This window comes from Archocentrus centrarchus, chromosome 19 (assembly GCF_007364275.1).
Source record: "Archocentrus centrarchus isolate MPI-CPG fArcCen1 chromosome 19, fArcCen1, whole genome shotgun sequence".
NCBI lineage: Eukaryota > Metazoa > Chordata > Actinopteri > Cichliformes > Cichlidae > Archocentrus > Archocentrus centrarchus.
In genome coordinates, this window is record NC_044364.1 from 9,135,351 (window position 1) to 9,160,213 (window position 24,863).

Below are 24,863 nucleotides of genomic sequence, written 5' to 3' on the forward strand. Positions count from 1 at the left end.
GCGCGGGCAGTTTCAGAGGTCTAAAAAGAATACGCAACATAAATAATCATGAAAGAATTTTTAACAGAGATAAAATGTAATCAAAATAAACAACTTTTACAGCAAGCAGCACCAAATTTTATTTGATTCAATCTTGACAGTGTGTTCTCCACATCGTGACATCCACTGCTCATATTCACTGTTTGCTTCATTTAATTTCACATTCTTTGCTGTTCCGTTTCTCACTTTTTCTCTGTTTCTGTGTGAACTGTGAAAGAACAAGAGAGATAATGGTTGTTAGGTTTTGTTAGATGGAGTCCAAAAATGTGATGGAAATCATTGTTTTGTCATTTTATGATTCACTGTCATCCCAGACAGACATTAGTAAAGTGTTTAGCAGAAGCATAAAGACTCATCCTGTCCTAAAATTTCCAAACTTCCTCCTGTTCATTCATCTGTTCTCTCCTACCCACTCATACCCTTGCAAGCTTCTCGTCCCTCATTTCTCACCTTGGACGCTCAGCGTGCACTCCACTTCAGCCTGGCCCAGTTCATTGACAGCCATGCAAGAGTATTTGCCTCCATCAAAGGTGCTTGGTTTACGAATGTTGAGGGTCAAAACTCCTTGGTTGTTCTGCATCAAGTACTTGGGATCCTCACCAATGATCATCCTGTTCTTCATCCAGATAATCTTAGGCTAAGAATTTGGACAAGTTAAGAAAACTGGTGCATAAAAATGCTGAGATTAGATAAATTAGTGGTACTTCTTGGCTAATTAGAGAACTCAATTTTAACATGCGTGTTTACCTTTGGAAAGGCCCTGACAGCACAGCTGATGGCAGTGCTGTAACCGGCCACAACAGTCCTATCCACCAGAGGCTGAGTAAACTTGGGAGAGCAGCACATGTCTTTCTCCTTGTAGGGCTTTGATTTTAACTCCAGGCCTTCAGAAGAGGGCAGGAGGTAAATCAGAGAAGAAAGGTCACAGAATTCAACTCACTCTACAAACTCAAGCATACATCTCACATGTACTGTAAATACTGCACACACTGTCGCACCTGTTTTGGCAATCACAGCCGTGTTCTTGCTCATGCGTGGCTCCTCGCTCAGGCCACACAGGTTTTCGCTGTAGATGCGGAACATGTATTCATTGCCCATGACCAGATCTGAGACTGTGCTGTTTGTCCGTCTGTTATGCTCATAAACAGTGAACCATTCCTAGAAAGAGAAAAAAAAAAATTAAACCACAAGCAACGAACTTCACAAATCTAGCTAGGATAATGCACCAAGTGGTGCTGCTAAAGGTAAAATAAGCAGTAATTGGTACTTAATGTTCATAACCACAAGATTCAAATTTGGCTCCTTCTCTGAGGCAAAACAGACACGAGTGAGCGAGACTGGCCAGAACAAAGCAGTGAATCAGATAAATAACATGTTATTTTATATTTCTGCATAAAGCACAAATAAATATGCTTTTACATGAATGCTTCATCCCATCAGCTGTGATCTCTCCGCTTTGAATGCATGAAGCAGGTTGGTCAAACAGACACGCAGACCTGCAGCTCTTTAAAAATCCACTAAGCTATAAACTGTTTATATAAGCAGATGTCTGCATAATCTGTAGTCAGGGGCCAAGATTTCTGGTTTCTGTTTGTAGTTTGCTTGTATATCACGTTCTATTGACCAATCACATTTGAGCAGGCTCTGGCAGCATGCCGATAAACAGTCTACATGGAGAATGAAAGAAAGATCACATTTTTAAAGTTGTTTTAGTAGAAGTCAGAGTTGGGAAAATCTTTTATTGCAGCAGTTAAAAATTAAGTTAAACAGTATATAACAAATAGCTTAAATGAGGGGAAGGGTGTGTAGCTCGATAAAATAGAAAAGACTGCCAAGACAAATATCTCAGTTAGGGGAAAAACTAATCTGAAGCCACAAGAAGTGCAATAAAATTAAATAAGAACATGAAGAAAGTAAGAAAACACAGGCAGCGAGCAGTGTCTCTGCAGGTAAACACACTGCCACAAACTTGTATTGAATCATAAGTGATGAATCAATGCCAGTATAAGGTCCTTACTGGACATGTGGGCAGGTGACTGTAGTGGTGAGCAAGGCTGAAAACACCCCCTTTTCCCTGTCTCACCTTGGTCTTCATGTCTGCCTTCTGGATGGTGTATCCAGAAATATCACAGTTGCCATCATCCTTGGGGGGCTCCCACTCAAGTGCTGCATTGAAGCCCCAGACGTCCGTCACCCTCACATTCAAAGGAGGCCCAGGCTTGTCTGTTTGGGTTAAACTTCTATCAGCACAAATTACTAACTTCTGATGAATATTGCATCATCTCGCGTGCCTTTCTTTCATTTAATAATTTGCAAAATGAAAAATGGACTGAACTAAGTCATCTAGGTTTCTGGGAGTCTTACCAACAATCCTGATAATAATGCTGGCCCTGTCCTCCATGTTCTCAATCTTCAGAACCAGCTCGTATGTTCCAGAGTGCTCTCTCTCTGCTGAGCGAATGAACAGGATGCTGTCCACGTTTGAGTTACGGACGTTGACCATCTTCTCGTCAAGGGGTTTACCATCCTTGAACCAGGTTGCTACAGGGCGTGGCTTACCCTATAACGTGAAAAACATGATCCATTGTTTTGAAAACAAAAAAGTGGCTGCAATTAGCTTTTGTTTTAAACTTGGCAATTAGATTACAAAAATGATTAACTGCCCAAAAGATTTGTTTTTTGACATTAGCTCCTAATTTCTTATTCTCTTTCCTTTTAGGATCTGAAGTGAAATGAGAACAGAGGTTCATTAAATTTGATTTCAGAAGCTGTTCTATTTCACTATTGCTGAATTATTTTTGTTATAGATATCAGTGCACAATAATTTGGTCTTTCTAACCTGGAAAGGGATAGTCAGGTTGACCTTTTCTCCCACTTTCCTGATGTACTTTGTTCTCAGTTCACGAGGAAGGCGGATCTTTGGATGTTCTGCAGAAGAAACAGACATCCCGTTAACACATCTTTTTATAAGATGCCGTATGATTCTCCAATGGCATAAAGCATTGGTCCACACATAAACAAGGGATAAACTAAAATGCTATATTCACTTTTTCACTTGCTCACTTTATTTGGCTCTAAACCGGACTCACTCACCCATGATCTCACGGATGGTGACGGGCTGTGACATTATAGCAGGGGGACTGCGCCCGGCGATGTTCACAGCCACCACCCTGAAGTTGATCTTCTCTCCCACTGGGAGGTTACGCACCACATATCCCTGTCTCTCACAGAGTTCCTGGTTTGCCACCACCCACTCAGTGTCTGCATTAAAAGAAAACTTCATGTGGTTAATTAAACTGATTGTGATCCGTATCTTTTTTTACTTTTGCTATCTGTTTTTCAATTGTGCATCCAACTGTTTTTATTTATTATGCTGTAAGGAGAATGTGTGGCCTTATCACCTCCTTCTTTGCAGTATTCAATAACGTAGCCATCGAGGCCCCCAGCTCCAATCTTCTCTGGAGCGAGCCACTTCAAGCTGCAAGTTGTGTCTGTCACATCATGGACTGTCAGACGGGTTGGCTCGCTAGTTGGGGCTGAGGATGACAGAAAGGGAGACTCAAGAGAATCAGTGACTGGCTTCGCTGAACAAGGGAAGGGACAGGGAGCTGCTAAGAAAGAAGATGTAAAGATGCCTGTGAAACGTACCAATAGGCATGAAAGGTTTGGAGCTGAGACTTGGCGGAGACATGCCAATGCTGTTGACAGCGAAGACTCTCATCTCATACAGAATGCCTTCAATCATCCTCTTAGCCTCGTATGTAGTTGAGTCATACACATCAAAGTTGAGCTTTGTCCATCTAGAAGAGCCTTTCTTTTTCCTCTCCATGAGATAACCTGATGGCGTAAAAATGCAGTTAGATGAACAGGTTGAATAATTCAAGCACTGACATGTGCATTTTGATCTATTGTTTTCCTTGAAAATAGATTTGATGCATGCTCCACCTTTAACTGGTGCACCGCCATCAAATTTAGGAGCATCCCAAATAATGGTGGCGCAGTCCTCTCCCACTCCTGTGCATTTGACATTCTCAGGGGGGTCAGGCACATCTAATAGAAAGATTGCAGTTTGTTTTAAAAACCATCACAAAAGTTTAAATGCAACAGATAAGACAGATGAAACTGGTATCCGAAACAACATAATTGTCCATTGGTCACTATGAAGATAAATCAGCTGATGTTATCCTGTAAAACCTTCACTTACCCACAATCTTCAAAAACAGTACAGCCTTGTCCTCTCCAGCAGGGTTGGTGACAGTGATGGTGTAGTTGCCCTCATCATCTCTCTCTGCTCCCTCTATGACGAAGCAGCTGAGGTCTTTTCTGGACTCCACCCTTACACGCCCTTCAGTGTCTGTGACTGGCTAACATACAGGACATTAAAGTAGTTAAAATACCCCTAACTGTTAGATACATTTTTAACTTAAAGTTAAGGTTACAGAGGTTAGAGTATGAGTGTCAAACATAAGGCCTATGGGCCTGAATAAGCCCATTCACAGATCCAAACCGGCCAAAGGCAAAAATCTTCTTTTTCGTTGTATTTTTGCATCAGAAAACATTGTGTGGCAAGTCTTTGAGAGTGGATCACATCATGGGAGAGGCTGTCTGTGAACTGTTAATTTTATCCAAGCCAGAGGTCTGAATCATCATCATTTTACAGCCAAAGACATTACTCAGGGCCTGCAGTACCACACTGAAGTAAGACGGTTAAGCCAAAGAGCTGTGCCAGTGCTTTTCTAAAGTTGCAGTAGTGTTTCTTTGTAATAACAGAAGACAGAGCGGAAAAATTCAGGCAAACTGTATTCATGAAACTGCACTTATTTTTCTAAAAACATTTCTGGCTTTTTATCATTTTGAGGGGGATTTTATTATTTGTTTACTCTTTTTTATTCATATTTTTATTATCCAGTTGTTCCACCACTTCAGCCCGCTTGTGATCAGATTAGGCTATAAGTGGCACACGAACTAAAACAAGTGTTAGTTGGCAGCACTTGTGCCAAGCAGAAGGGCATAAATGGACCACTTTGACGGATCTTAGACTGAGCACAAAATATGAAGCAGGGAGCTGTTTTTGTAGGTCACAGACACGGGCTAAGGTGCACTCATAACTCCTTATTTGGTTGGATCAAATTTAAACTGAATGCCACAATCATTAATTCATATTTTTAAAATAGTTATCATTTCGACACATCTCCAGATATTTAAGTTCACTGCTGTGTTAGCTAATTCATGATCTCTGGCCATCCTGTTTTTGATTAAAAAAAAAAAACATCTATGGCCAAGTTATGCAATCCAATTAATTCATGCTTTGTTAAAGTGTACCCACTGTACCCACTTTAATCATTTTTGGGGGAAAGGTCTTGTCATGTCCTTACTTTGTCTCCTTTGGACCAAACCACAATGGGTGCTGGCTCTCCAGTGATCTCCACATCCAGACGAAGCTTGTTGCCCGCCACCACAATAATAGTGTTTTGGGAGACCATGTTTCCAGTGGTGTCCAAGTGGATCTTTGGAGGCTCTGGTTGATATACAACATACAAAGAGCATCATCAATCAAGGAGGCTGTCTTTGGGTTTGAACTATACAGAGGGTTTTTTATTTTGGCATAAATTACAGCTACCTACCTTGTCTAGGCACATAGTCGATCTTAATTTCTGTTATGAGAGAGAAAAGGCATTGACAGTGTTATCCAGGCTGCTGATGACTAATACTTTCACAACAGCACCTTTGTAATTGTTCTGTTTTTCTCACCCAAGAAGTTCAGTTTGGCAGAAAGTGACAGGGCATATCCATCAGGCACAAATGTGTAGTCTCCAGCATCCTCTTGCTTCACGTTATCAATAACCAGTCGGTGAAACCTGAAACAAGCAGTAAAGAAGATATTATGTAGCACAATGGAAACATCTGCTTCAAGAAATAAACAATTTTTTTACATAGAGATAAAACTGTGTTATTTCTTTTATAGTCTGCATGTATTTGCTCTCATCTTTATACCTTCCAATGTGAGTCATTTTGATGCGGTCACTTGGCAAGACCTCCACGCCATCTTTAAACCACTTTCCTGTGACCTTGTCATCAGACACTTCACACTTGAACACAGCCTGATCTGTTGCCCTGACTGTCAGATCAGCAATGTCTTGCAGCACCTCCAGTTCCTTTTCTGTGAAGACCACAAAGCATAGATCAGGCAGGAGACAGACTGTGTAAGTGTAGGGGGGGAGGAAATAAGGACACCCTCTGATCCACTCATCTTGACATCTACTGCCATGGGTTGTTACTTTGTTTTTAAAGAGAGGTGTCAAGCCCTTGGGCCAGCAGTCCTCTGCACTGAACATTTAAATGAGAGAAACCCAGGGCTATATACAGAAAATTTCAATGCAACACACATATTTCAGGTGTTTAACAAAATGGTGTAAAATCATTATCATTATTAGCTTGACTTTTCTAATGGTTTATGTTTGACTCTCACTCAAAACTGAAATAAAGACCGAGTGAGATTATCATGTTTTCATGTGGTACCTTCCACCTCCAGCTCTCCTTTGGTGTGACCCCCATTTGTCCAAGCATGGTACATTCCGATGTCATCCAGTGTAGCTTCCTGGATGATAAGTGTGTGCTTCTTTCCATCCTTCTTAAAGCGATATCTTGAATCTTTGTCTTTGTGAAGCTCTTGGTCCTCAAAGAACCTGGAAATTAATACAAGTCATAACAGTGAGGTGAGATCTGTTAAAAATTTACCAGTCTGTAATATTTCTTTTTGAAATTTATGAAAGGATTTTATATTCATTTGGACATAGATACACTATAGAAATAAGTGTAGAAATGTTTTTATATTAATGATTCATCCATTTGTTCTTTGTATTTTTTATTAGTTTTTGCAAATGTACCTTTACAACACATTTAAAAACATTGAAGCAAAACTGTCTTAAAAATAAACAACCTAAAGAATTAAACTGAAAGAAATTTAAGAGTTTGAGCTTTATTTTGTTGACAGTAGATGCTCAAAGCTGTTTGATGTGCAGATTCAATTGTGCAGATTCAGCTCAGTTTGTTCCAAAATCTCACTCATGTATCAAACAATAAACACTGCATGGCCTCCGCACATTTTGTGCAGAATCAAGATTTCCTACGATACAGTTTCATCTGATCTGAAGATGTGAAGGTCACAAAACAATTATGCAATGCCAGTGCATGTGAAAAAAAAGTCCTGCAGAATCTGAGATGTGGCTCTTGGATTTTTTTTGCAGTTTCTTTGAGCATTGCATGGTCTGACCTTGGGGTGAATTTGCATCCCTAGGAAGATAGTGGCATTGTCTTAACACACACCCGAATCCTCCAGATCAGCAAATCGATAAAACTTTGGCTTTTATAGAGGTTCTCACACTTGCACAAGTGCACTAACCTATTCATTCCTATGGAAGCAGTAAGAGTGTGCTCTTTTTTTTTCCCTGTGTGACTGTGGATGTTTTTGTAAGATGAAACAGTTGCTTTCTAACACATTAAAACATATTCTGACAGAGATTACAGCATAGACTGAGACTTTGTTGCCAAGTAATGCCAAATTCACTCACCACATGACATGGGCACCCTCTTCTGACACCTCAATCTCAAACTCCACTCTTTCTCCCACAACCACATGATAGTCATCCATGAGCTTGGTGATAGTCACAGGGGGCTCTGAACACAGCAGAAGGCGATGTTACAGTTCATGAACCTAGCACAGAACTTCGAGTTTTATGCTTTGAGTTGAGTCATTTGCTTTACTGTAATCTCAGATTGCTACTGCTACCAAACAATCAAAAAAAGAGATGGTGCACCTTTGACAAACACCTCTGTGAAACACTTGTCTTCACCAACCACGCACTCATATGCAGCATCATCTGCTAGGGTTGACTTATTGATGGTGAGTGTTCTGACATTCCCGATCGCCTCCATGACATACCTTGAAAAGACAGTATTTCTTTGTCAAAAAGAAAGCCTTTGAAAATATTCCCACTACTGTATAGTAGATCCTTCATATTTAAAATGTGGATTCAAAGCAAACTTGTCACGGTTTGAATTGCACATACAGTATTTTGTCTAACAAAGCCAGTTTATATATTGCAGTTTTCTGCTGTGGTATGGCATTTTTCCCACATTAGGACCTTTAAAGAAACACAAGTCTTTGTACTGCTTGAGTATCTGGATTTGGTGCACAAGATGTCTTGGCAGTGTGACTTGCTTAACCCACTGGGAGGCTCCTTATGACTGCCTAAAAATAAAACATGTTGATGGCTGCATCGTTTCTGAGTATGACTGTGTCACACAGATAATTTTAGCTTGATATTTTTAAAACACTGCCCACCAAGTCCATCTAAGTTTGACGATCTAATGAGCTGATACAGTACTGTTTAATTAAGCTGCACCTTTCCTGAAACTTAGGCCGGTAAAAAAACAAAAAGCATGCAAAAAAAAAAAAAGATCCATGTGGATAACTGGTGTGTGCGTGTGTGTGTGTGTGTGTATGTGTGTTTATGCTTTTAAGCATACTTTGCTGAGGGTTTGATCTCCTGGCCATTCTTCAACCATTTGACCTGAACATTGGGATCCACCACTTCACACCTCAGGGTAATTTTCTTGCCCTTTTCCACTGAGTAGCAAGATTCAAGCCTCTTTAGGAAAGCTGTGGTTGAAGACACAAAGACAAAAACCCCAAATTAACTCATCAGCTCATGCCTTCTCAGCCTCATAGTGCCCCTCCTTCTTCTTTCCATCCTTTTCCACTCGCTCATATTTGCAATACTCTTCCACTTCTTTCCCTCCCTTCAGTTAATTGACCCAACTTACCCTCGCTATGTACAACAGGCTCGGCCTTCATCTTTTTCAGACGCTTCAGCATGCCCCTCAGGTCGGTAATGCCATACTTAAAGGCGATTTTCTCATACTCGCTTGGGTGGGCATTCTTAAGCAATTCCCACACATCTATCTCTGGTTCTTCTTTTTCAGGTTTCTTTTTCTTCCTGGCAGCCAAAAAAAAAAAGGGGGGGGGGGGGGGGGGTACATTACCATTTAGGGCAGAAGAAGCAAAAAGAAAATGAAAGAATCATAAAGTCTGTTCAATAATCTTGCAAACCAAATAATGTTAAGATTCTCACTTAACAGCTTTCAACAAAGCACTGAAATCCAGATCTCCCTCATCCTCTCCAGCATCACTGTGTGTATAGAAACAGACATACAGTAAACTAAACATAGAATGTAACTAACATATTACATTCTGCCATTGCAAAACATTAAGTGCACTATGGTGCCAAACCAACGTGTTGACATATTCACATATAAATACACTGAAAACATTTTAAATAGTCCATGCATGCATTTTCCATTGCCTTAGGCGCACACAGACACTGGCTGAAACACAAACCCCAGAGCACTTACGCTCTCTTGAAGGTGGACAAAATATCTGCCTGCTCATCTTGATGTGCAGCTGTAATAAGAGAAGTTGCAGAGAACGCACATTATTCCTGGATCAGATCAAAACATCAGTATGTATAGAATTTGTGGCAGCCACAGCAGGCCCAGAATCTGTTTTCACTCGCCTTCAACAGTGATCTCAAAGGTGGAGCTATCACATTTGTCTTTTGAAGTCACTTCACACCTGTAACCCCCAGCGTCTCCAGGGACCACTTTGATGATCTTCATTTCATAAGTATAGATCTTAGGGAGAAAATATTAATTAAGAAAATACCAAAACAAAACAAAAAAAAAAAATCAGGGTTTCTCTTTGACACACACATACCTTAGTATTTCTGTCATAAGTTTCTTTGAACTGCATATGTTTTCCAGCCTTGCTGCCAAGGTCCAGCCACTTGCCCTTCAGCCATTTCATGATGGGTTTTTTTATCAGGTTGGTGGAGTCAACCTTGGCTATGAACGTGACATCCGTTCCTGCCATTCACAAGCAGCAGTTAATTCGCATAACATTATACACTCAAATCACATGCTACGGGTTTCTGCAATGACAACAATTACTCATGTTGTCATTGTGTGTCTAACCTGCGACAGCGACCACATTATTTGGCGGTTTCTCGACAAAGAGCCCGGTGAGTTCAGTAGACTGAGGCTCTGAAAAGAAGGAGTCAAAAATGAGTTCACAGAGTAATCCGTTCAATTTTGGAACACATTTTGATGGATTCATCTAAGACACGTGTGCAAAATAACATACACAACAGAATATAAACAAACCTTTACGTGACACTGGCAACATCCACATTGTTCAAAATGCCAAAGTGCAAGAGACACGGTAAAAGGCTTAAATGTGTTTTTGTATCTATAGTGCATGTAAAATATTGCAGACACTACACAGTCACATTATTTCTGAACAATACTTCCATGCACAATAGGACACTTTTTGGAAACTTTCTTGCCAATAGAAGATGAAGTGTACGACCTGTTCAGGCAAGCAAAATTTCAGTCACTACAGGAAAAGTATCAATCTATTTAGCAAATGGACCTGGTGGCCTTTGTTTATCAGCACTTTCTACCACTGTCCAAGATTTAGCATTCAAGGTGCAACTCTATAAACAATGCACTCTTGTAATTGGCAATAATGTCTTTTGTTAGGTCTTGCTTTACAGTGCTACTCACTGCTTTGTTTTCCAATGGTGCAAATAAATGTGCGTGATAAATTCATTTTACTAATCAATCACTGCCACAGCTTGGCTTGGATGCCATGAGAAGGTACTCAGGAATACACTATTCTCATTGAGCATGACCCAGACATAGCTGGCACACATCTGAATTTCATCACATTTTCATGCAGTACATTGCCACAGTCCTGCACTGTGTTGTCACATTGTCCTCACGCTCCCTCCCATGCAGAGTCGGCTACTAAAAAACAATTATCCCCGTTTAAGATATGGAAGTATAACAGCTTTAAGTTATACTGTACCATAACTCAGTATAAACTCAAGGCAAGTGAACAGCAGTTACACAGTCATTAATCTGTAGGATTATCACATTAAAACAACGCATGGTAAAATCCAACATTTTTTTTTTTGTGATAATAAGATCATGACTGTAGTCATGATCTCAGGTTCAAATAATCATTGTACTTTTAATAATCACACACTGGCTGTATTATTTGAAATGAACTTGATCACATCTGTTGGACTGATTTTGCAAGGCTGGTCATTACAATCAAAGAAAATACTTTACCCCCACACAGAGCAACAATGGAACACCCCATGCTACTTACTTGTCATATGTAGACAAAAAAATGCCCCAGTATTAATGTGAAAAAGCAGGTAAATCAGAGTACAGGTGGAGGTAATGCAGTCAGCTCACAAAACAGGATGCAATTGAACACAACCCAAAAGAGGTGACATACAGTCATGTGAAACTAACAATGCAACCTGGTCCTTACCAGGTGTGAAAAATGAAATACACCCTTACTGCTTCTATGGGAATTGAGAGGACAAGTAGCAGCCAGGTGCTGCTAATCCTGTTAATCAAATGCACTTAATTAATTGATCATTGGCAAGTGTGACCACCTTTAACACAGACGAGAATATATATATATATATATATATATATATATATATATATATATATATATATATATATATATATATATATATATATACATATATATATATGTATATATATATATATATATATATATATATATATATATATATATATATATATATATATATATATATATATATATATATATATTAGGAACTTTTTTTAAATTTACTGATCATCTGCTGTTCTGACTACTGGTAAGTTGTGAATCTAATAATTAGTGTCAAACTTTGTTGCATATCATGAGCATAATTACACTTAGGGAATGTTTCCCAGTCAAAAGGATTCCATTGCATTTTTTTTTTTTTTTTTTTTTTGAAGAAGAAGAAATTGGCAGTAACTTCTTGCAGACATCCACATTGCTGGTACGAGTGCCCCAAAACAGTCTGCAGTTGGCCAAGTGATGCTAATCCCCCCACACACTATACCCCTGTGAGCATGGCTTTAAACAGCCTTGGTATGATAAGCACTTCCCACACAGAAACTGACTCTTAAGCAATACATTAAAGGCAAACTTAACTCAGTGTAGTGGAATAAACATTCTGTAGCCAGGATAGGGCATCAAAGAAATGGTAGACCTAAAAAAATTTTTTTTGAATTATTTTTTTAAAATTATGTCCACTGTATATAAAGGAAACTTGTCCTCCTACACAATGTGTATATGATTCTTTGTAATTAAATTTATGTGCCTGGAGTAACTACTGCACAGTAAAATCAGTTCATAAACTCAACCACCAGGGGACCATGTTTAGCTCTCCATCATCTGAGACCTTATTTCAGATGTAGGTTGCCCTAGTCTCGAGTCATGTTATGTCATTTTGTTATGTCATTCAGCCTGATATAGTAATATTATTGATTTTTGCAACAACAACAAAAAAAACTTGTCATATCTGACATAATGTAGATGAATAAATATATGATTTAGTGACATCATTTTGAAATACTAAGGTAATTAGTCTAGATTTTGATCAACTTAGCTTCTAGATTAGGCTGGAGTTTGTACATTTCATCACCACTGCTAACCAGAATATGTAGCTTGTTGGATTCATGGTGGAAATGGTTGAGAAACTGTACTCTCAGTGTTAGGGTAAAACATGGCTGACAACATAAGAGCTGCAGCATGTTCGGATTTCTCTTTGAAGGGTTTGCACTTGCCCAAGCTTTTTTTTTTTTTTTTTCATCTTTGTTTCATGCTCCAGTTTTTCCAACTCACACTCTACCACTACGCGTATCCTTTCTTTTCTTATATATGTGCCATGCTGAGCTGTGTCTGGATCATCTGCAGCACAATGTACCTTTTCTCCCTCTGGGCAAATGTTGTCACAGCAGGGGTAGTTTGTCGAGTCCCACATTCAGCAATGGACATTCATGATGTCAGATGAGATGCACATTCATGAATGGTACGAAAGGGAAAAGCTGTAGTCAAACATAAATCACTGGACCCATTTGACCAGAGATTTATAGCAGTACTTGATTTAATATTTATGACCGCATGTGGATTTTTAACCCGACTTTTTGCCTGGCAGGTCCTTATTTTCAGACATGTTTCAGCTCAGCTACTGGCCTTCCCTACATGGCTGCCTTGTTGTGAGGACACAACATGGTCTTGCCACCTTTGATGGAGTCTCAGACTTCTCATCTTTCTTTTGCATACCTCCATATCTATTATCTGCATGTTGCCAACAGTCCAAAATGGAAACACTATGGCCATCTTCCTGATCATGCTGGCAACACTCCCAAGCTCCAGTCTTTGAGGCTAAACTACAGATATCTTCTTAATGTGTGATAATATGGACAACAGGAAAGATTTTACATTTCTCAGCTGCCACTAATACCTCATGTTATGATCACCCAGGTGTCCAAATTTGAAAAGCAAAAGCCTTTTAAGCTCTGCGTTTCCCCTTTAGGCACAGCAAGTTCTGGACATTTCACACACATCTGAAAGGCACACCAAGAAATTAGCAGCCTTCAGCTCCCTGGAGTCTTGACACTTCCACAACCCTTCCATGCAATCTCCATCTAGTCATTCAAAATAGAGCAGACGTTCAACTGATCAGTCTGGGATAACTGAGGCAGATGGAGACAGCCTTGCATCAACAGCTCTTAAATTTTACTTGTAAAACCTGAGCTGTAGTGCAGCAGCAACATTTTTAGACATTTAAGAACACATCGTTTGCCTTTGACACACATTTACAAATTTCAGCTAGTCAAACATCTCAGAGCCCTTTCGAGCTGATGAGACATGACCCTATATGCAGATCTGTGCTGTCTGGATAAATTGCATTTGATCATTTCTTGGATGACCTCACTGCTTGACCTCTCCTTGCAGTTTCCTAATACAGCATAATGTTAAATTGAGAAGCAACCATAAAAAGTGTCATAACATCAGATGACACTTGGCACATTAACAGCAACAGCTGCTATTGTGGCCCAATGAGTGGTGCACATGAACCACAGCTGTGTTTCCACTCTCATTGTTTAAATTGCCTGAGGGACAGAAGCACAAGAGGGTTGGTATCATAGGTCACAGATGGAGAGACAATCATTTTCACATGGTGAAAAAAAATTCTAAATTGCTGATTGAACATAAACAAAATAATTTGTCTGTGAGTTGTCTGGTAGCGTCAGTGGATACCAGCAGTAGAAATGGATGAATGACTCAAGGACAAAGTCACACACCAGAGTGCCCATGTTTTTTTCTCTTTGACACAGACATGGATCTGATGGGTTCGAGAAAGGACTTAATGTGTGATTCTGAAGCTACTGCTGAGCTAGCCACAGGCTCTGATGGCGATATTCAGAAAAAAGCAAAAATCATGAGCAACCATCTGTATGTCCATGTTTCCCTGGGGAAGAGAAGGCACAATGATGCACCACGGGAAGTATCAAGCCTGTGGCAATAGTGTGACGCGCTGAGCCATGTTCTGCTGGGAAATTATGATTCCTGGTATTCAACTACATGTTACCTTGACACATATCACAGACCACGTAAACCAGTTATGACAATGTTATTACCTGAGAAAGGTGGCAAACCTTCAGGCAAACATTGCATCCTGCAGAACCTTAAAATTTGCTCAGGAATGATCTGAGGTATATAAAAAGGGTTTTAGGTGCTGACTTCATATTTCCCAGATCTCAGTGTGATCAAACATCTGTGGGATGTACTCAGAAAAAAAAGTTCAAATCACGAAGACCCTATTTCACACCTTACACCTTCATACCTATTACTGTCTGGGTACCTGATATCATAGAATACCTTCAGAAATCCAGCTGTGTTTTGATCGGTCAGAGGAAACTGCTCAATATTAGAATATTGGTTTTAATCTTGTGGCCGAGAAGCACTGAGAAAAGCTGAATCCTCTTGCCTAATTCTCATCAGGAGCTCTGTGACAAACCACAGAGTTTTGGTCATGCAGCTTCATGAACCTTTTATGAGCTCTGTAGTGAGTGATACTTTTTCTTGGCAGACAACAGTCTGTGTACATAAAATTTCAAGCCAAAGAAGGCTTGCAAACAACCACTTTGTTTCAATATGATATTTTGTAAAACTGAAAAACTTTTTAGAAGCTATGAAAAAAAGCCTTAAATCAGTCCAAACTGAAGCAATACAAATTATTTCATATAATAAACGGGACCCCGGGTCCACTTAACAATATATTATGTGACAGTTTATCTAGCACATAATACCAAGATTACACTGACACTAATGTTGACACTCAAACTGAAGATTTAGAAAAGTATACTTTCAACAAACACATCAACGTAAATGTCGCTCTTTTCTTACCATCTCCATCAGCGTCTGAATCTGCTGCAGACAAGGAAGCAAACGAAACTGAAAAAAGCAGCTACGAAGCAAATGCTTGTTGTTGCACAAAAAAAAGACACACAGCTGCAACAGAGACCAAGCAACACGGCTGTAACACAAGCACCATGCACCATCACATCACATCTAATCCACCTTGCATCTGCAAATTGAAATATTTCCCTTTTGACATGTTCAGTGTCACTAAGTGCAAAAATTAAATACATTTATGTATGTAAATAGAGCACGTTAGAAATACGTAAATCACTTATAATAGAAACACAAACATAATTTGGAATAATGTAAATAACAAAACTGTACATATCTTGCTGTTTTACATATATGTCACATATGCAGTGTGGCAGTATGTAAAACCAAAGGTTAAAGTAAACCTATTATGCTTATTTTCAGCTTTATTTTTGGACTCTACAAGAGTAGCCCTGCTTGATTCAAAATAACCCTTATTCATTTCATACTGGGCCATGGTACATCCTCTTAGCTCATCCACTGTTTGAAGCAAGGCATTTTAGCTCTTTTCTCTTTAAGGCCATCCTCCTTCAAGCCAACTTTCTAATGCTTAGCTAGTTCTTGCAAGAAGACGTTTTGAACAGCAGGTGGGAGCTGGTGTGTTCACAACCAGAATTATGTATTCCCTTCCTATGACATCATACAGATCTAATAGCAGAGCAGTTTAGGGGCTCTGAAACCTAATGTTTCAGCTTACTTTCACATACACTGACCTCAATACTTGAGACTGTGTTTAATGTAAACATTCAGCATGACATATGTGACAGAAGAAAGGTAAAGCATAGTAGGTCCATCTTAATTTCACACATAACAAATACTGCAAGATATATGTATATAAAGTGTATTAAAGAAAGTGAAGTAAAAAAAAAAAACACGTAAAATGAATCTTGTTATTCGTGTCATAACAGCACAGCAGTCAGATGTGTCACACACCGTAACACATCTCTTAGTTCTGTGAAGAAAAACTTCTGTGAGAAAAATCATTTAGCCTGTTTGCAAAATGCATAACAAAAGTTACGAGGATCATCTGAGACCAACCTAAAAACTTGCAACCTGAAGGAATCATGCACATACTGTAATTTTCACACAGTGTGTCACATATGCGCTCATATGTGAATACATTAAATTTATACCGCAGACGCATACATTAAACTCTGAATGTATATTCAGTGGCTCCATGTCAGTTCATTCCCACAATTCTGCCTTACCTCCATCATCAGGGGGTAAATCTAAGGAAATGAATGGACATTAACTTAGAGTTCCAATATGCACTGAAATTAGTTACTACGTGCAGTCAACTGAGAAGAACGTCTTTCTACATCATATGGACAAAAGTACTGGGCCACATACACATTACACCTACAGGCTGTGGAAACACACAAAGCTCCCATTTTTTGTGCTGATGTGAATGCCAGAAGGGGTTTGGAACTCTGCAGTTATTGAGTCATTGGAGACGTTTAGACACTATGCACCTCAGCACCTGATGACCCTGCGCTGTAACTTTACATGGTCTGACACTTTGTGGCTGAGTTGTTGTGGTGGTCCCATAGCACTTATGGAATATCTAGGAGGGAAGAAATGTCCCTTCTAGGCACTTGATTTTATACTTGATTATATAATTTATATACTTTTGTCCATATACAGTAGTCCATTATTCCCTGACAGTAAAAGACTCCTACCATCCTCTTCAGGCTGTGGGCAAATATAAATAATGGTTAAAAAATTAAAATCAAATAGGTGTCACGACCTGTGAAATGTTACATTTGGAAACCTTGCAGAGACATAACAACAACTTAAAAAACTTACAAAAACACAGAAACCGCAAACATTTGCAGACACTTTCTCATACAGTGCATGCCTGCAGTGAAACGCAGCCCAAAGGTCACGGTGAGAAATGAGAGTTTACAGATGTGGAAAGTGCATCCAGTTGCAGTCAATGAACAATATTAAAATCCTCACAGATGGCTTGTCATTGGCTGCAACTTATTTCTCGACAATCCAAAAGGATACGTGTTAAAAAAATTAAAGGAACAGATGCTTTGTTTAATGCAAAAAAAGAAAAAAAAGAAAGAAACATGAAGATTTGTTCCAATTAGAGGGGTTATCAACACACAACAAAACAGAAAGACAGCATGGATCAACATCCACTTTGCATACATGTATAGATAGCATGGCATCATTTCACTGATTTTTGACATTACAGCATTTGATTTCAATATTAAAGTCTCTAGTTTTAGCTAACGCTAGTGATGCACTGTCATAGGCCAGCTAAGAACAGCAAACACAGTGCATGGGAGTGGCATAACAATTTCATTATCCCTGTCAGCAGCTTCCCGCTGTCTCATGATGGGATTGAATTAGAGGCCTATCTTCTCGACTCAGTAATTGCTCAACTCATTTTCTATAGCGAAACCACTTGTTCTGTATTCATCAGGTAATTAACCTTACAGATTAGTTAAAATGCATTTTTGAACACTCAGTTTAACTCAAACCCACTCCATGTCACTTATTAACAATGTGTAAATGCAGCAAATCACTCAAAGTCTCAAAAAAATGACACAAAGAACGTCATTGTCCCTTTTCCTCTTCGGCTGCCTCCACTGGGGCTGCAATTAGTGGATGTTTGCTAGACATAGCAAATAAAAAATAAACCCACAGCAGCCCCACAGGAAAACTAACATTAGAGACACATGATCACACTTGAGTATGGCTTGTGGAAACCAAACCACTTCTTCCAGAGCTCTGTCCGTGTGGCTACATAAGTTGGTCGGTTGAACAGTTGCAACAATTTCATAATGTATGTTGTAAAAAATTCTTAAATACGTTAAGCTAAAAATAGAGACCACATATAGTCGCTGCTCGCGTGCCTGACAAAAGGTTTATGAATAAATTATACAGTGCATACCGATTTCACACCATTATAAGATGCAGCTGGCATTTGCGTGACACATACGGTTGACATGACATGTGAGTGAAACGTGAAAATGTGAGAGGTATAATCACGTCACCATGTGATAATATAAGACATACTAAAGGTCATTCGCTGTGGAGCTGCTTACTTACCCTCCGCTGGTTTCTCTGAAAAACACAAAAGGGGAAAAAATGATTAGAACGATATATTCTATACCTAAAGAAATATACTGTTTATCTGTTGATAAAGAATTCATCCTCTGTAATTTGGGGCAAGCTATACATTTAGTAGATTAACTGTTTTGATTCTTTAAATTTGATTATAGTTAAAATGACTGAAAGTTGTGTATTTCTATAAAATGACTGTGTGATTAGAGTGCATCTGATTTACTAGTGAAGCTAGTCATCTTAGAACATAAATCCTAAATATGACAAATAGTAAGAAGATACATTTTACAAAGTGGCCACTTTTGAAATTTCTATTAAGCAGTGTGGGGGGTAATTGTTGAAGCCTAAATCTGGTCAAAGAAGCTTGTCAACAAAAATAGAGGCCTATAATATACCCAGCTCCCCCAGTGTCTTGATGTGGGTGACTGGAGTAGCTGCTAAAGGCCAGAGACGGTGTCTTATGACCACTCCCGAAGTCATGCCACATTCTCTTAGCTACACAAAGTTTCCTTGAATAGTCACTCCAACTTGACCTGGTGTGGTTTACTGTTCACTTGAGGTTTGCCATAAATTTCTGGCTAAAACAGGTGTTGTTACAGAAAATATAATCATAATTTATTATGTCTCTTTTTTAAAAAAAAAAAAAATAATATTTTAAAGGCGTAGAATAAAATACTACAGGAAATGTCTGCATGCCTCAGAACAGGTGCAGTCCCAGTGGCATTCTAGTTAATGCTACAACTGCATTATCTGCAATCAAACTATATGTAACAAAAAGAAAAAATATAAGATAGTTTTGTCAGTACAAAACAAGAAAATTTGCCAACACACATACGTATATTGGAATGCTATCCAGAGGAAAAAGTATTTGGTATTAATACATCACATACCCTGTTAGAGGATTTAACACCTGCATTGAGTGTAAATCTGCCCCAGCATCTGCTAAGTCAATCCACATGGACTGAGAATCTTGATCATCTTCAACAAGTCTGTGATAAAGCAGTGTAATGAACTTCTGAACAGCTGCTCCTCACAGTTAAAATGTTCCCCTCAGAGACTGTCTGTGGGTTCATATGCAGAGTTCTGCTAGACATATAATTAGCAGATTTGATTTTTTTTTTTTTTTTGAAGATGTGCTTGTTAGATGTAAATATACTAATATAAAAAAAGAGCATTTCTGTGCTTCCTCAGGTGAGACAGTTTTGGTAAAATGGTTGCATTAATTGTACAAATAATACTAAAAAGAAAAAAACTAAATTAGCCCACTGCACAGTAAAAAAATAATATAAAGTATTTTTATTATTCATTATTTTGGTGATATTGCAGCAGTCACACTAAACACGTTCTATGAATATGTATTTCTGTAGATATGTCCTAATTATCAGCATAAAGGTATCCTTTTTTTGAAGCTCTCATTTACAAATTTTTGCATTTAAGAAAAACACACACATGCGTGCACACACACACACTGATAACTAAATGTACTGCAATACAAGAAATTTGATTTAACACTAAGATGAAAGAATAACAAACATATATAGGATACATTTCTATATAGCACTGCTATCGATGTGAACATAATATTCAATTAAATTCAATTCTTTTCAGTTGTATTTATATAGCGCCAAATCCCAGCACAGTCGCCTCAGTGCGCTTAGGCATATAGGGATATGATGTAACAGTAGTTTTAAAGCAACGCTGGCAAGACAGAGATTGCTTTTAACTGGCAGTGTTGTGACAGGAAAGAGGCACATTTTCACACATGCATAGAACAAATCAGATCAGACAGCGACTCTGTTCACTGGAACAATGTGTCAGTGCAGCTGACACATTGTTCACAATGGTGTGAAGTCATGCTATTTAATGCATGTACGTCCAGAGGCAAGGGGCCTATACAATAAATAAATCATCATAACTCTTTGAATTGCTGACTTATTTTCAAGCAGTCTGACTTTTTTACAAGTGTCCGACATGCATTCACGATCCAGGACACTTAGTTCGCTTTAAATTACACAGGTCTGTCATCCTAAAATGCTGATGCAAAAGTAACAATAGTAGCTGTATAATATGTTTCAACTGAAAAATAAAGTTTTCCAACTGCCTTTTGTAATTGCTGCCTGATCTTGATGCACCGGACACCTGGAAATAAGTTAATTATTCAAGAAAGTATAGGGAACTATATTTTTGTTATTAGGTGCACTGGGTACTACACTTCATGAGCTTGTCATCACTTGTCATACAGAAACACTTTCCAATGTTTCTAACTTTACACAGATGGTCAGGAAATGTAAAACCTGGCAGGATTACTCCTTCATTTAAACAAGTAGTCTGTCCAGTCCTGTCAAAATCTTCTGACTTGAAGTGACAGCTTCAGACAACTTGAATCTAATTTGGCTCAAAGTCACTTCTCTTCAGTGCTGCCAACCGTCTCTGTCTTCTAAGTTTATTTTTTAGTAATCAATAGAAAAAGTAAATGTGTCTGAACAAGGCTCTGCAGCTCTACATACTTTATAGATATAATTCAGTGGCATACACAAGTTACCCATGTATGTATGCCACTTTGATGCCAGGAAACAGAACTGATACCCTTAGTTAATTTTGATATTTTACGGACTGCTTAGTATATGAACACATGCATACTGCAACACAGCATAGTTTTTTGTAACACAATGAGCTTCAGGGGACAAAAGTACTTTGTGAATGACTGACATAAACTATTAAGTGTCAAACACATTTGCAACAGTAACATATTGCAAAACAAGTAAAATGTTATTTCTTGTTGGTTAATTTTGTAATTTCTTTTAGAGTAACACATAAAAGCAGCACAAAGCCCAGCATTTTCAGTGGCTACACTCTTACTTCCTGGAGTACTGTGTGGCTCTACCTGGCTTCAGGATTTTCTTGGGTAGACAGGAACATTAATCTGTGCACAAAGAGGTAATGTGGAGGGATTGCACTAGTTATGCTGTAATTCTGGACATCTTACCTTGAAGAAACATTTCTGTGGCCGAGATATTGAACTGCTAGCTGTGGAATGTGGCCGTATTACGTGCAGAGGGAATCTTTCCTCTGTCACTGCTGTTGCTATTTGTATTTAGTTAGAATCAATGCACTGCTTGGATTCCTCTATCAGCTGACATAGAGGTTGTCCAAAAGACAGTGGGTGTGGTGAATGGTTATGGATAATAAACGATAGCCTGGACCTTCCCCTGCACCAGGCAGTGGAACACTTTCTCTAATATGCTGCCACAAGGACAGCCACAGACAATCTTTCTTGCCTCACACCATAATACATGCATTCATTTGTTAAATTTTACTTATTAAGCTGCTTATTGCATTATATTTATATTTGGATTTACTGAGCTCTTTTTTTTAAATTCTATTTCCTATTTAATTGAGCTCCTTTTTGTCTAATTTTTTATCTATCTTTTGGAATAAATACAGCATAGCTCATCTTACTTCTGTTTACATAGAGTCAAACTCATTCTTTGCAAAAATAAATGTGTATTTGCTGATATAAGCGGATTACTTTTTTGATCAGTTAATTACATTTCTCTCCTAATTACTCTTATTATTTAATACAGTTTATAAAGGGAAAACTTCATCATTTAATAAAAGTGTTAACTGCAATTTTTTACTAGGCATAATCTCTCTTTTTGTCCCCATCATACATAGGTATTTCCACACAGAAAGCCAAAATGTTTGAGTTAGAATTGGAAAAATGACACTATTTGTGGTTCTCAAAATCTATTATTCACCATTTATTGCCATTAAGTTAATTAAAGGTCTGTCAATAATTGAGGGAGTGACAGCAGATTGGTTTGTAGTGGAGGTACTTTATGGATTTTGGGATCATAGATTGTGTCACCAATGGTGATTTAAAGCCAAAGCTATTCATTCACTGAGTGGACATTAATCATTTCATCATTTTATGTTGCGGTTTTTGAACCCTTCTGAAGTCCTGGGGGATTGGAGAAACTTCACAGAGCAGTTTTGATTCAACTTTCACTCATCATGTTTCATGAGGTCACAGAAATGAAAGGAATTATGACCATGAATCATACCATTGCTTCCAACCACTGACAAGAAAAATGTCATGTACTTAACTGACTACACTGGAGCAGTGCCACATTTAGGAGAGCATCAGGGTTGCTGACCAAGAAGGAACTCTCTAGGTGAAAGTGACAGATTACATAATGATTTATCTCAGTTGGGACTGCAGAAGCGTTAGGCAAAACCTGATACGTCAGGGTGTGTGAAACCCTATAAAAGTGGAAAAGGTCAGGGCTTACTGCAGAGTATTTTTAGCTGTTAGTTGAGGGTGTGATCTGGGTGCTGTTAAGTGGAGTAGTGCAGAAAACCTTTTAAGTAATGTCATGCGGAAATAAAAAAGATAATTCACATTGTGTGGAAACATGTAGTGTTGCAAGGTAGGTAAAATAAATGTCACCACAATTCTTTTTAATGTGACTATTTATAATAATATTTTTGTATTCAAATATTACACCGAGTAATTCTTAGAGGCCAAGCAGAATTTGAAAACTAAAAAGTGCCAGGTTATCTGATCTTCATTCTTTAAGCTTTGCAGTTAAGTTTGGCTTGGAATGACAGAGCAGTGGGTGGTGCAGACAGAGCATGCAAAGTGGAATCATATTCATATTACTCAGATAAACACTTTGGCTCTATAAGGCAAATAACAGCAACGCCTGGTTAGGTTTCTGGGATAAAAATAAAAAGGGCCTTGCTTAGATCTTTAAAAAGATTATGGCAAGGACAGATGCAGGGAAACACAGATAAATGTTGCAGAGCAAAATTAGGGACAATGTGCTAACAACTTCAGCAAAGCCTGTAACAATCACTGTCACAATGTGGTCAGTGTGAGATGCCTTAGGGGAATGGATCTGAGAGGATCGACGCTCTTCTGCACCGTCTTGGCCTGCAAACCTCAGCTGCCCCAGCAGACTCATCTGTCAGGGCAACAGAGACCATCTGCAACCTTAGGTTGCTATCAGTGGAGTTAGTTAAGGTGATATTGGATCGATCAATGTGGAAGGCAGTGGTGAAGGCCAACAGACAGCTATATATGAGAAAGTATGATGCAGTCGAAGATATCAAAATCATATCCAAATGGGAATTATGTGAAATGCATATTATCATAGCAATAGCAATAATGCATTTTTACCATGAACACTGCACTGAAAGCAACATCCTTTTATTGTGTGTGTGTATATATATATATATATATATATATATATATATATATATATATATATATATATATATATATATATATATATATATATATATATATATATATATTTTATGAAGTGAGTCAGTTACAGTGACACAAGCTGACCTTCCTTAAAGGACTCACGTAAAGCTCCAGCAGTATTTACTTACAAAGCTGCTGCAGCTGGACGCTTGCCAATTTAGTCAACAAGATGGCAGTCTCTGCACTGATGTCATAAACGTACTCACTCTAGTGATGTAATAACAACTGGCTATGTCATTATTTACTGCAGCTCAAATATTCCTTATGGACAGATAATGAGGAAGCAGACAGGCAAAATGCATGTCTTTATGACATGCCTAACATCCTTGGCAAATGGGTACTATTAATGGGGAATCATTTAATTTATACATTAACAATAATGGATATTTTTCTATTACATTTTCAAGGGATTACTCAGCAATGTTACCTTAATGTCACTTCACATGGTTCAAACTCACAGGTTAAAATCCAGGTCATCCTCTGCACTTTGCAATGTAACCATAACATTTATAACTAAACCACTTTCACCCCACCTTTTTTGTCATCTGCTTGTATCATATGCCATAAAAGCAGACGTACCCTTCAGAATCATTTTACTCTTGTCTCATATTCACAGCCTAATATTACTTGGATGTACTGTGAACAAATGTGCATTTTAAAAAAAAAAAAACAACTCCTTTTTTATAGTGCACTATATATTGATTGATATATTGAACATCCAAAAAATGTCAAAAAGAGTACAAAACAGTTATCCATTAATTTCTGCAACATCCTTGTGAATGTAATATTTATATTTTTCAAGTCAATATAGGTCGGTATACCAAACCATCCTAAAGTCAAGCATGAAAACTGCCACTGAAACTCAGGCTCCAAACTAATTCCAATGAATGATCATATTACAGAAAGTATCAGCGTACCTTCATGGACTGGCTCAGGCATGGTTATTCCTGTGTCTTCTCTTTGCTGCTGGAAGACTGAGGACTTGTGAGGCTTTTTCCGTTTTATTTCTCCCCTCTCTCTCTTTCTGTTATTCAAAGCTTTCCTGGCACTCAAGTCACCCACGCCCTCCAGTGAGCGAAG

General features: G+C 38.4%; 1 protein-coding gene across 4 annotated transcripts; it reads right to left on the minus strand.

Annotated features, from left to right (window-relative positions):
- Nucleotides 1-94: 94 nt before the first annotated feature.
- On the minus strand, nt 95-24,863 carry mybpc2b (myosin binding protein Cb). 4 transcript variants are annotated; one of them, XM_030754645.1, is made up of 30 exons: nt 24,701-24,863; nt 18,497-18,511; nt 16,642-16,662; nt 15,389-15,409; nt 10,072-10,140; nt 9,815-9,963; nt 9,615-9,732; nt 9,454-9,502; nt 9,174-9,230; nt 8,866-9,038; nt 8,569-8,701; nt 7,857-7,981; nt 7,611-7,716; nt 6,559-6,725; nt 6,034-6,199; nt 5,791-5,897; nt 5,664-5,693; nt 5,415-5,557; nt 4,244-4,403; nt 3,985-4,089; nt 3,688-3,876; nt 3,441-3,575; nt 3,133-3,300; nt 2,879-2,967; nt 2,404-2,599; nt 2,123-2,262; nt 1,038-1,197; nt 787-923; nt 490-676; nt 95-247 (listed from the first exon to the last, which is right to left on the minus strand). In XM_030754645.1, exons 1-30 carry the CDS (start codon nt 24,720-24,722, stop codon nt 222-224), a joined length of 3,363 nt encoding a protein of 1,120 aa, XP_030610505.1. In that variant the 5' UTR covers nt 24,723-24,863; the 3' UTR covers nt 95-221. The 4 variants fall into 4 exon arrangements, with proteins under 4 accessions (XP_030610505.1, XP_030610504.1, XP_030610506.1 ...); XM_030754644.1 differs by having other exon boundaries at nt 15,389-15,412; XM_030754646.1 differs by lacking the exon at nt 15,389-15,409 and having other exon boundaries at nt 24,701-24,862.

Bases quoted from the DNA above. Each gene is read 5' to 3' on its own strand.
- mybpc2b (XM_030754644.1), bottom strand. From the start codon at position 24,722: ATGCCTGAGCCAGTCCATGAAG. The intron at 6,726-7,610 runs GTGAGTGAATTT...ATTAATTTCCAG, and splicing joins GAGGGTGCCCATGTCATGTG to GTTCTTTGAGGACCAAGAGC. The intron at 5,898-6,033 runs GTATAAAGATGA...TGCTTGTTTCAG, and splicing joins AAAATGACTCACATTGGAAG to GTTTCACCGACTGGTTATTG.